Source organism: Aulostomus chinensis, chromosome 5 (genome assembly GCF_037954235.1).
Source record: "Aulostomus chinensis isolate RoL2024-O1b breed Wild chromosome 5, RoL_Achi_v1.0, whole genome shotgun sequence".
Lineage (NCBI taxonomy): Eukaryota > Metazoa > Chordata > Actinopteri > Syngnathiformes > Aulostomidae > Aulostomus > Aulostomus chinensis.
This window is the reverse complement of record NC_141324.1, coordinates 28,809,110-28,821,779: the sequence shown is the minus strand read 5'-3', so window position 1 is coordinate 28,821,779 and position 12,670 is coordinate 28,809,110. Positions and strand designations below refer to the sequence as shown.

The following is a 12,670-nucleotide window of genomic DNA, read 5'->3' as shown; positions in this document are numbered from 1 at the left end:
GACGCGTTGGTCACTTCATTTCCATTTAATACAGAAGAATACTGACATTCAAAAAATAGTGAGAAATGTCACTGACCTGGTCCGCCATGTTGAAACTCGCTTCCTGTTTCTCCGTCTTCATGCTGGACAGCTTTGGTGCATCGCTAGCTTCCATCTTGATAGCTTTATCCAGGATGACGTTATCATCCCGGTCCAGCAGGTAGCGGAGCAAAGCATTGTCTTTCTTTTTGGGGCTTCCTGGATCCTGCTTGATGCCCAGCTCACTCAGGGCGGCCATATTGTCCTCTGCAGCTGATTCAGGGCCAACTGGGTCTTTTCCAGTTGCCTCAGCGGTTAGCTTAGCTAGCTCCACAGGTGAGGTGCTATTCTGCAGCAACCTGTGCAGAATTTTATGTTTCTCCTTTAATGAGGTGGAGTGATTGTTATGCCCCGCCCCTAAACCACTCCCCCCTAGACCTCCCACCTCCTTACAGTTCTGGTCGTCCCCAAGGGGCCCAGGTGGTGAGCAGGGATCGGCGGGTTCTAACTTGGTGGTGAGGAGCTGGAGCAACTTGGTATGCCCTTTGGTGTTGAGAAGGCGGTTCGCGGAGTCGCTGAGCTCTGCCAGGCTTCCGTTCTCTCCAAAACTGTCAGAGTCGCCATCTTTCCCCTGCCCCAGCTCACCCTCCTGGCTCTGGGAGGACAACAGGTCTTGCTGCTCTCCAAAGGTTCCAAACAGATCAGCCTCTGGACTGGGATTGTCCTTGTGGAGAGGGCTCTGTATGCCAGCAGGTTTTCTGTCAGGTGACTCTGGATGCGGCCCCTCGCTGAGCTCCTGGGAAACCCTGTGGCCCTGACTGAGGGCTTGCAGGGCACTGATGGAGCTGTTGTTGAAGCCTTGGCTGGTTCCTGTGCTGCTGCAAACCGACGCTGGTGAGTGGAGGCCAGCTGCAGGAGAGAAAGAACCAGGGGGGTGTTGGGGGAGGTGGGGGCTACTGCAACTGCTGCTGCTAGCCGCCATACTGGGGCTGTGGCGATGGCGAGGAGACAGCATAGCACCCTGGGTGCCTGAGGTGATACTGGGGCTTCCCTGTGCTGATGGGCTGCCCAGCTTGTATACGTGGCTGTTTCCCTGAGGCGTGGCTGCTCGGCCTGGCATCGCTCCCTGGCACACAAACCCACGTCCAGGGGTGCTGGTGGCTGGGGAGTGGTGGGTGTTGCTGGTGACGCTCGCATCCGGAGAGGCCGAGGAACCACCAACACTGGTGGGGGTCACTGACTTAAACGCCGCCGGCTGGCTACCAGGTCCATCAGGGGTCATGCTACTCATGTTCTCCCTGGAAGACAAAGACAAAACACAAGAGTCGGTCTTGCTCCACACAGGCAGGTCACACGTGTAAATATGTATCAATATTTGAATTTAGAAAATTGTTCATCTTGTCGAGACTTTTTTACCGATCCGCAATACAGAGTCTTGGTCTCAAACTCGTAGATTTGAGGTGAAATATTAGTGTAAAGATTGAAAAACACTGGCAATTGCTGGAAACCTTTTAACTTAACACTGGCAGGGAAAGAGTTAAAAATGCCACCCTTGCTCCCAAACATCCCTAAAATGCAGTTTAACTTTCAGGTACTCTGTGCATGTCAGTACTTTTGACCGTACTAAGTAAATGTTTATTGGGGAGTTTATATGACTCTTTGTCATTCAGCTCCACTGGTAAAAAGAGACACGGACTCTGACACAGTGTACACAACTGAAACAACAGAGTAGTAACTAAAGCTGGAACAGGGGGGTGGGGGTGGGGGTGGCGGCTATTAACATGAATCAGCTTCAGACCCACAGCAAACACACAAAGCTCCCATTGTGCTGAACACTGCAGCGATAATTTCCAGTGTGAAACTTGTGGAAGTAAAAAGGGCGAATTCTCGTGGTTGATCCCTGAATGCTCCGGGTAACAGTCCTGGCTTTGTCGGCCACCCACCCCCACCACCACCCTCCCCTCAACCCCCTCGACCGTTGTCCAGTCCATGACTCTGAAAGCTCATACCAACTGCTGCACGCTGGTTGGGCAGCAGTTGCTCCCATTGGAGGGATGGTGGAGGAATAATGGAGGGATGCATGGATAGTGGAGGGATGATGGAGGGATATAGGGATGGTGGAGGGATGATGGAGGCATATGGGATGGAGGAGGGATGATGGAGGGATACATGGATAGTGGAGGGATATATGGATGTTGGAGGGATGGTAGAGGAATGATGGAGGGATATAGGGATGGTAGAGGAATGATGGAGGGATGCATGGATAGTGGAGGGATGATGGAGGGATATAGGGATGGTGGAGGGATGATGGAGGCATATAGGGATGGAGGAGGGATGATGGAGGGATACATGGATAGTGGAGGGATATATGGATGTTGGAGGGATGGTAGAGGAATGATGGAGGGATATAGGGATGGTGGAGGGATGATGGAGGGATATAGGGATGGAGGAGGGATGATGGAGGGATACATGGCTCGTGGAAGTATATATGGATGGTGGAGGGAAGGTGGAGGAATGATGGAGGGATATAGGGATGGTGGAGGGATATAGGGATGGTGGAGGGACGATGAAGGGATGGTGGTGGGATGATGGAGGGACAAAGGGATGGTGGAGGGATGGTAGAGGGATGTTGGAGGGACGATGATGGGATGATGTAGGGATATAGGGATGATGAGGGATGATGGAGGGACAAAGGGATGATGGAGGGACAAAGGGATGGTGGAGGGATGGTAGAGGGATGTTGGAGGGACGATGATGGGATGATGTAGGGATATAGGGATGATGAGGGATGATGGAGGGACAAAGGGATGATGGAGGGACAAAGGGATGATGGAGAAACAAAGGGATGATGGAGGGATGGTGGAGGTGCTGTGGCCTGGTTGCTGGTTCTTGTGTCAGTTTAGTCCAAACACCGGTTGAGGGAACGAGGGATGAATGAGGCTCTTTATCCTCAGCCACACTCCTGGGCCCCCCACCACCAGCACAGCAACATCATGTGATCTGACCATAAACACCTGTCTTGTGTCTCTACTACCACTCTCATGTCCCTGAGGACAAACGTGTCCAACTTCCTAAAAACTGCAGAAGATCATGTTCCGTTTTCCACTTCTATTTTTTTTTTCACTTAAGTTGCGACAATAAATCGACAAATATTTCACAGACTTTTAACCCTTTGAAGAACTGCTCCTGCTTTCACACGGAGTGTTTCAAGTTCCTGTATGTTGCCTCTTCCTTCACGTGAGCGATGCAGACGACCTGAAGCCGTGGTTTTAATGGGTCAGACAGAAAGTGGCTGGTACCTCTGCAGGATGTGCAGGGACAAGTAGTGCTGAGGTTCACTGGTGGCTGGAGATCGGACCAGTTTGCTCTTGGTGTGAGCCGAGACGATGGTTCCGTCTGACAGAGAGAACCGGTACAGGGGGCTGAGAGCGTTACCGTTCCTCAGCACTGGAAAAACACAGATGACGTAGATGTGATTAAAAATGTTGTGCTTTAACAACAACAAAAAAAAGACATTTCAGGAAGACAACAGAAACGACGATCGTACCAGAAAAACAGTGACACGAACAAAAGAAATAAACAAAAGAAAAAAAAGCCTTCAAGAATTGAGATTTTTCAAATTTGGATGTTTTCTGATGAAATTGCGTGTAAAAAAAGCTTCACAAGCTGGCGAGGTGAAGGTAGAGTTGTGTTGCTGACCGTCTTGCTGGTGCTTCTTGGCGAAGGATACGTCTCCGTAATTCTGCAGGTGGAACCTCTGGATGCAGCGCCGGACCAGGTCCTCCCAGCCCGGCTTCATGGAGGTGCGCAGGAGGCTGGTGTCCAGGGACGTGATCTTACCTGGACAGGTGAAGCTGATGTTAGTGTCTAGCTCCTGTCAAGCCTACTAGGCTGATACATTAATCCCACGTGCCTCCCCCCCGCCCCCCGGCCCGGTTCTACCTTGCAGGTCCTGGCGTGTGGTGAAACTCTCGTACGTTGGCATCACAGGTCTCTCCTTCACCGGAACTCTTCTTGCCACGCAGATGAGGCACGACTGGAAATCTGCGTGTTTGGAGATTCTGGGTTAACGGAACCTTAAAATGTTACGATGAAACAAATGGACTCTAAGATGTGAAGGACATCTCACGGCCTAAAATGTATTAAACAAAAAATATAGATAATAGTTTATCGTTGCAAGAAATGTATTACACACGTAAAAGGCTTTTTGGTGAGGTAAAAATGCTCCTTTGATATGTAGGATCCCTAATAAACACTTTTTGATAGTTTGATCATGTGACGCTTCTAATCGCAACATCCGTTTGACACGAGTAAGAAAATGAAGGCAGAGGCAGCGGTGCATCACCAAAAAGACATTTTAACGTGGCCTTCATCTTCGTCTGGCCGCCGTTTAGTTGGAACTCTGAGAGAAAACGTTGAGGACCTCGAATCCGAACGGATGACGGGTGTCCACCAAACTCTCCGTCTCAGACTGCAGCCCGCGATCCGTCCAGCAGACGTCCTGCTGCTGCTGCAGGAGACCGGCACGAAATCTGGTTGTCAAACTAAAATTAGAGCGCCAGACAGATGATTTTCCCAAATGTGTGTATGTGTGTGTGATAAGATGACAATGTGCCATATACTAATTAGGCCGTCCCGGTGGACAGGAGGAAAAGTTCAGAGGAGTGGTGATGAAAGGAGGACAGGACACAGGAGACTGGCGGAATGACAGACAGTCAGATGAAAGAAAAAAGAAAGAAAAAGATGGAGGGTGGAAATGGAAAACAAAAGAGATATTTAAAATTTAGAGTGACTGGCAGAAACAAAAGTTGAAACAGAAGAGCGAAAAATGAAGAAACAAAATTGGAATAAGACCGACGGAGAGAGAAAACGCACATGGAATAACACAAAGACGAGACGAAGACGGAGCGACTCAAAATGTTCAACAAGGAGGATGAACGACATTCCGTCACAAAAACCGATTCTGGATTCATCAGCTTCATGTGGATCATTCCTTTTCCGATATATATGTATATATATATATTTTTAAATGCAGCTTCTCTGAGTGCATCGGTCCACTGAGGGGGCGTGGCCTTGCACGTGCTGCATTCACGTGCACGTCAGATGGTCACATTTCTTCCAACTTCACTGTGCTCACGCGCTTTGAAGTTGTAAAGTGGAAACAACGCCAACGCCAGGAGGAACGCTCGATTTATTTCTTCTGTGAGAGCTGAGGGCTGTCCAACATGAGGCTCACGGGCCAAAAATGTCCCATCATATGATCCAATCTGGCCAGTTTTTGGCCAGTTCCAAAAAGTGATAATAATAACAACAACAACAACAACAGACTTAAATATACTGTGTCTATCTGTTAGGCTCTTCTATTTTTTTGAGGTGAAAATGCTGATTAAATATGTGGGATCCCTCACAAATTATTTCATTTATACAATTTGATCAGGCAGGAAATGAAACTTCATGTGTTCATCTAATGGAGAAAAATTACATTTTACTGTTAATCTAAAAGCTTAATCAATGAAGGGAACTTGAGGTTTTATTACCATTTTGGCCCACAGGCCCACTACTGAGTTCCAATTTTGGGCCTCCAAGTAAACAAGTCGGGGCATCTCTGACTTGGAGCAAGGGAACATCATTGTGTTGCATTTTCCTGATTATTCCGACAGCACATGAACGCCACAGTCTTACATAGTCGGACGTCTCAGCTCAGGAGGGAACATTGTCTCAAGTCAAGTGTGTCACTGAAGTCCAGCAGCCACTGGTCCACATCTACATGAGCCACGCAGCAGTTTCTCACTAACTACCTGCTGGTGGTGTTACTGGATGATGCAATGTCATATTACCATGGCAACAGAGTGGAACGGCTTGGTTTTGTTGATATCCAGTAGAAATATTAACTGACTTCGACAATAATCCAAACATTTTAGGTCATTTCCTCAGAGTTGCGTGACTCTACCTTCCCCTTCCTCCTTGATGGACTTGGGCTCCGAGACGGCGAAACACTGCATGGTCTCGTACTTCTGCTGAGCGGCCTCCTGCTGGTCGGATGCCGGCCGAGCTTCGCCGTCAGTGTGAGGGTTCACCAACATGCGGCAGTTGAAGGTGTGACTGTTCCTGCTGGATGGCTCGCTGTTCTGGTGATTGACTGCAGGAGGAGCAGCAGAGAGGACTGTAGCCACACACACACACACACACACACAACCACACACACACACCCCTAATATGGTCATTTAATTAAAAACAGCAGTGAACATGAGATAGAAACTGAGAATTTTGGATCCAGCTTTTGTCTGGAGACTCCTGAGACCAGATGGATGAACGATAACAGAACCAAACATTTGTTGAGGACTAGAAGAGCGACTGCTGCTACTGATCATGAGGAGGAGGAGGAGGAGGAGGACTCCTGCTGGACACACAAGCATCCTGGACCTGAGCTAGCTGATGCGAACACTTCCCATCCACTACAAACCAGTGTGCTAAGCTAACTAGCCTGGGTCTTCTTGTCTATGTGTGGGGACATTGGCAAGAAGCCAGAGAGGAAACCGTAATCCAGCTCAGGAGGTTCAAGGTTCAAAGCCCAGATGCAGTAGTTAACCCTTTCTGGTGCTCACCGAGGCTTTTGGGCAGGAGGTTCTTGATGAACTCCGTGTGATCGCCGACATGCAGAATGCTATAAACGCTGGTGTTCATCAGCTCCTCCTGCTGGTAGTGCAGATACTGGCTGACGTTTTCCGACACAAACACGATGTTGCCTTCCATGTTGACCACGAAGAAGAAACCGTCCAGGGCCTGAGGACAAGGGAGGGATGCAGGCATGACGACAGGAAAAGAGCGAGTACAGAGAGAGAATATGAGGGAAAAGTCTGTACAGGAAATCAACCTTATTTAGTCGCAATCTCACTAAGAATAACTACACTACCCACAATCCCAAAGTGCGTCTGCGACCATCATCGTTTCAGAGGAACGTGACTGCAGAAACGTGATTCCCCATTCTGGTGAGAAACGTCAAATACTGACTAACAGTGACAGTCAGCTGGCAACAAGGTAAATGGTCAGTTGGTCACGAAACGTAGTTACTTTTTACAACACTGGGTCAGAAATATTGTTTGCCGTGGCTTCAGGGGTGAGTAGTTCTTCAACTCTCTAGATATTTATGTCAGTCTCCGCTGAGTCAATGCGACTGACCCTCCCACCTGCATCTACCTGCTCCTGGTGAGGAACACGGTGGAAGACGGGAGAGTCCAGACTGATTTTTATCCTCCCCAGAAGACACCTCAGGCAGCACTGCTGCTATGTATAGCTAATGTCTGTGCGTCCAGGCTCCGCCCCTTCCTTTCTAATCTGGCTTTTCACAAAGGTATTTATACCTCACTGGCTCCTATGTTGTACGTCACAGTACACGCATGCTCAGCCTGATGACAGTATTTCCAGAGGAACGCTGTCTTATCTGTCTGCGTCACTGAGGAGTTCAACTCGGGGTCACGGCAGAAACGCCTCCTCACACCGGCTCCTAGCGTGTTTCACACGGCAACATACATGGGACGCCTGCAGACTTACACTGAAATATAATTTAAGATTGTTAACCTCATGTCCCCTTCTCCTCTGCGAGGGCCGGCCGTCGCCTTTTGTTTGGGTCACAATCATTTTGACCTCTGACCTCTTTCCCTCCAGGCACGATAACCGAGGAGGGCTGAAACTGAACCTACCTCCAGCATCATGGGCCCCAAAGTGTCTTTATCAATGACGCCGTGTCCCGTGGAGGAGACGTCGGCCTGCTGCACCTCCTCAGTGTCAGCCACTGGAGCCTTCTCTGTAAAAGGCACAAAAAAAAAAAAAAAAAAAAAGATTTATAGGGGTTTAAATCCTTCCCCCAAATTTGGCCCTCCATCAGGTGTGATCTGGCTTTCCTGATTAAAAAAAATAATTTACTAAATCTTGAGGCATCTTAACCATAAAAATAAGTGAACAAGTTTAGCACCCCCTTCTGTAGATTTTGGAGTCTGACAGAACAATTTGAACGCAATTCACTTTAAAATCCCCTCAGATGGTAAAAGAACAGCCTTTATTTATCGGTTCTGCTGAATATTGACGAGGCTTTGACGAATCGGAAGCCTGGATCTCACCCGTCTTATATTGGAATTTGTGTTATTACTAATAATGCGCATCGGTATTGTGCCATATGGACGTTTTCTCTCAACCCATTACTGACAGAGAGAAGAGGAATAAAAGATGCATTTGAAGTTTTTCAGCAGCCGAAATACACAACATTTGAACAGTTCAAACTGAACATCAGAAGAAAGGCGGCATGTTTATCACACAATTCCCCCGCGAGAAGCGCTCAGCAACAGTGGCAAGAAAGACTGTGTTTGAAAAACATCTTGTGAGAGGGAAGCTTCAGCTGTAGCTCAGCCTCAGAGTGAGTAACGTCTTTACCCAGAAAGCCCCGAGTCTTGTTTATGATGGCGTTGCTGCCTTCAGCCAAACACCCACCCACTCACAAACCTGTGTGAGGGGGTTTTGCACACGAGGACGCTCCACTGATTAAATGCAGCGGTTAGTCTTTCATCTCTCCTCCAATTAGCTCGCGCTAATGTAAATCAGTGCTCCACCATGGTGATGACGTGCTGTCTGCAGGTTGGAGAGCCCGACATGTCATGGCCAGCAGGTACGCTACATTACCCACATTTGTACTCATATTAGCCAGCCTCCTGCCTAGATGGACCGCTGGACTGTTAAGCCTACCGTGGCCCCATTAGGCTACATAGCTGACATTCCTGTTGCGGGACCGGAGCAGAAGAGTGTCATCGGCCCTAAAACCCTGTCACCAGCCAGTCTGTAGATCAGAGCTTGTTAAAGCTGCAGAGAGCTTTTTTCTTTTTTTTTTTAAAGATGAATAAATAAAACATGAAATATTCGAGCAGTGACAAGTGGTGGCAGGTCACATGATAACAGCATAGTCACAGCAGCTGCCTGCTGGGTCATCGTGCTAGCGGTGTGGAGGGGTTTTAAGCTAAAGGAACAAAACAGCAGAGTGGAGAGTGAGAAGTGAGAGCTTTCCAAGGGCAGGAACCCGCATTGTAAAGTTTAAGACCAGAAAACCTGAAGAAGTTTCCTGCTGAATGGAGTGATAAAGTTATATAACCCAAGGCTGCAACAGCATAAAGACCTTTTCATTACTGGATAACCTGAGGTTCTGACATCTGATCAATGGAGCTCTGGAGGTGCTGAGTCAAATCACTGCACCCCGTCAGAAAAGTAGTTCCAGTTACGTGAGGGATTCAAAAATAATGTCTCCTCATTCAAAACGGTTATTTCACGTCAAATGTTATGCAAAACCGTCGTTATATTGATGCACACAAAGACTATTTGTAGAAAAGTGGATTGAAAAGTGACACCCTAACTAGCCTGGGTCTCTAATATCCCTTTCACACTGAAAAATGCGTGTCAACGCAGGTTTTTGGACCCGCGTTTGCTCGCCATTCGGGTGCATTCAAGCTTCCGAAAAACCCGGGTCTGAACTCCTGCTGTGGCGGCTGCGTGCTTGTGTTTTTCTCTCTCATACGTCATCGCCCTGACGACGTCATCGTTACACATAAACATGCGCCGGAACACTGAGAGGTAAACAACCGACAACATGGACGCGTCAAGTCGAACGTTTGCGGGACATCAACAGGAGGACTGATCTTGCGGCAGAGGCCAAAACTTTATTGAGAGATGAGTGAGCAGCTCTCAGCCCAGCCGAAGTTTTTTTCATTTTTTTTTTTTTTTCCCCCCGGAGCTTCCACGATGACAGCTGGACAGGCGACACAGTGACAAAATCAGGATGCGACAGGAAGGTGGCGTGAAACCTGAGACAACGCAGGTTGCCCTTTTCACTCTGCAGGAGAGCCAATGTGGGCGGCATGGCTCAGGGGTAGAGTGGCCGTCTAGCAACCAAAGGGTCGCTGGTTCGATCCTCGACCCCGGTGACCATGTCAAAGTGTCCTTGAGCAAGATACTGAACCCATAATTGCTCCTGATGAGTAGGTTGGCGCCTTGCATGGTAGCTCCACCATCAGTGTGTGAATGGGTGAATGAGACGACACTGTAAAGCGCTTTGAGTACCGCTAAGGTAGAAAAGCGCTGTATAAAATTGAGTCCATTTACCAATCTGAGCCGCTAAACTCCCGGGTCGCTTGGCGAGTCGGTCGATGTGGGTCGAAATGCCCAGTCGACCCTTTCAGAGTGCCGAGAAACTCGCGTTGACCCGCGTTTTTGGTGCAGTGTGAAAGGGACTTAGGAGAGGAGGGTCTCTATCTTCATGTCTGACTCTGGGGACGAGGGACGGTGCCCACGTGCCTTCAAAACCACTTTGAATGATTTAAGATGACATTTCACAGTTGTGGCAGGAAAAAAAGTCTCCGATAGTTTCATCAAAGATAGGAACTCTTGGTTGTGAACCAGAATCAGAATCAGAAAAAGCTTTATCGCCAAGTACGATTTTACAAGGAGTCTGTTGTGGTGTTGTTGTTGCACGAAAAATTACAAAAAAAAGTATATATCAAAAAAAAATTAATACAACTAAATATACGTACACATGAATGTTCTTTGTTGATGTATTCTCCTCAAAGACATGAACCATGAAACGGAGAAGTTACTGCAACACACAGGTAACTTCCTAACCCTAAAAGAACAACATCATTCTCAGGAGGGACTTTTAAGGCCCGAGGTTCTGATAATTTCCAACCCAGCAGGAACGCTGGAAGAAACATTCCTGCGACTAAAACCTCAGCGTTACACAGATCTGCCCTGATATGTCACAGGTCGTCAATGTTCTACAGGTTTTTTATATATATATATATATATATATAAAAATATATAAAAAACCACCCCCGCAGCTTTTGTGTAATCCTGCAAACCCACTCAACATGTTGGACCTAACAGCGTTTGTTAGCTACTACAGTCAGGAAGCATTTCTTTCAAACAAAAAGGCATCGAATGTTCTGCCAGCAAGTCACCCAGCTGTCACACCAAATAAATCCAAAGGTTATTTATTTATTTGCAGCACTGTGCATACTAATACTTGATGGACTCATCCAGTATTTATGTGAATGTTTGCAAATCAGTTGAATACCGAGGGCCGTTGGAGAGTGCCGAAGTTGACCAAGCAGCTGTGTGACAGGCGCGCGCATGTGCTTGTGTGTGTGTGTGTGTGTGTGTGTGTGTGTGTGTGTGTGTGCGTGCGCACGAGCTTATTGATCTGTTGTTTTCAGACAAACACACAGCCTCTCAGCACATGGACACTGACTGCAGGAACAAAGAGACAGAGGGTGAAACCTAACGAGGGGCTGAAGGAGACGGAGGAGGACAAACAGAAGTAGGTGATGGAGAGGAGAGGAAAGGGAAAGAGAGCAGGGGGCAGGGGGCCGAACGCACGCTTACATCATGTTAGTGGTGTTACGTAACAGCTCCGCCTCAGTCTGTCGCTTCACCATCGTTATCATCATTACAGAGGCTGGGACAGCACTCGCGCTGTTCCTAAACTCATCCAAACTGGAGGCTGACGTACATGTTTGAGACCCTCGAATATGAAAGGGTCCAGTCCAGGATCTGGCTCGAGTCCCGTTCTATCACGGAAGGTTCCGGATCTCTTTAACATCACGCGTGCGACACAGGTGGATCCAGGAAGACCCCGACCTGAGCGGTGGGAAGTTATTCATGTTGATCAAGTAAAAAGAAAACTTACCATCATCAAGTGTTGGTTTTTTTGATGCACAGAAGAACATAAACACATCAATTTGTGCTCTGGGAAACTGCGATGGGCGTTAGTTTTAAAGATTGATGACGACTGATGGATTAATCAGGAAAGAATCTGCCCGACTCGTAATGTCACATTTCCTCCTCGCACCTGAGCTCCGTTTCAGCTGGTATTGGCTGAAGTGTAGGAAACTCAACACGGTGACCTCAAAGCTTTGGCGCACAAGAGGAGACGCCACTGGCTACTGCGTGGGCCCAACACACAATTACAAGTAAAGCCTACCATGTATCTCTCTCTCAATGGAAATTTTAAAGACCACTGAGGCAAGTCGACTGCGGTTCAGCAGCAAATATGACAGATAACATAACAATATGCCCTCAAAGAGTCTAAATGGAACTTTTCACCATCAAAGCTTGAGAGGAGGCCGCGTTTAACAGCGTACGGCGGTGCTCACCCTGCTCCTTGATCTGTCTGATCTGCTTCACCGTCTCTTTCAGGATGGCACACTTGTCCGGTTTGACGTTGAGGTCGTCCATGTCGTTGATGTTGGCAAAGATCAGCTCGGCCAGCTCCTCGATGTACTTGTTCTCCTGCTCCCGATTTCGCCTCTCAGTGCTCCTCTTGGGGCTAGAAGACAGACGGGGGAATACAAGACATGATGTATGATATGTTTGTATTCAGAGTGAAACAGACTCAAATAGTTTTAACATTTGCAAGCATTGTGAGCAGGGTGTCCTCATTCCAGTCAGAGCGACTACACAAGCTTGGTCCATCACCACTACAACCTTCCTGCATCCTCTCGGTCACTGGGAGCCTGAAACCTTGCTGGGCCTTACATAAACTGTCGCCTGTGAAAACGCTGCAGCAGCAGTTCTGCTCACCGACCTCACCGACCGTCCCCCTCTCCCTCCCCGTGGGACT

The 12,670-nt window shown here is 48.1% G+C and overlaps 1 protein-coding gene across 7 annotated transcripts in view; it reads right to left on the bottom strand.

The window, feature by feature from the left end:
* The window catches only part of LOC147262065 (nuclear receptor coactivator 2-like), a 54,603-nt gene that overhangs the window by 15,663 nt on the left and 26,270 nt on the right, over positions 1 to 12,670 (bottom strand). For 6 of the 7 annotated variants that reach the window (XM_086204470.1, XM_086204475.1, XM_086204472.1 and 3 more), the window contains 8 exons: positions 12,204 to 12,376; positions 7,719 to 7,822; positions 6,624 to 6,801; positions 5,969 to 6,181; positions 3,961 to 4,062; positions 3,718 to 3,858; positions 3,318 to 3,465; positions 77 to 1,316 (listed from right to left, as the gene is read on the bottom strand). In XM_086204470.1, the coding sequence (XP_086060596.1) occupies positions 77 to 1,316; positions 3,318 to 3,465; positions 3,718 to 3,858; positions 3,961 to 4,062; positions 5,969 to 6,181; positions 6,624 to 6,801; positions 7,719 to 7,822; positions 12,204 to 12,376 (2,299 nt within the window). The remainder of the gene's footprint in view (positions 1 to 76; positions 1,317 to 3,317; positions 3,466 to 3,717; positions 3,859 to 3,960; positions 4,063 to 5,968; positions 6,182 to 6,623; positions 6,802 to 7,718; positions 7,823 to 12,203; positions 12,377 to 12,670) is intronic. The other variant, XM_086204476.1, reaches the window with a different exon arrangement.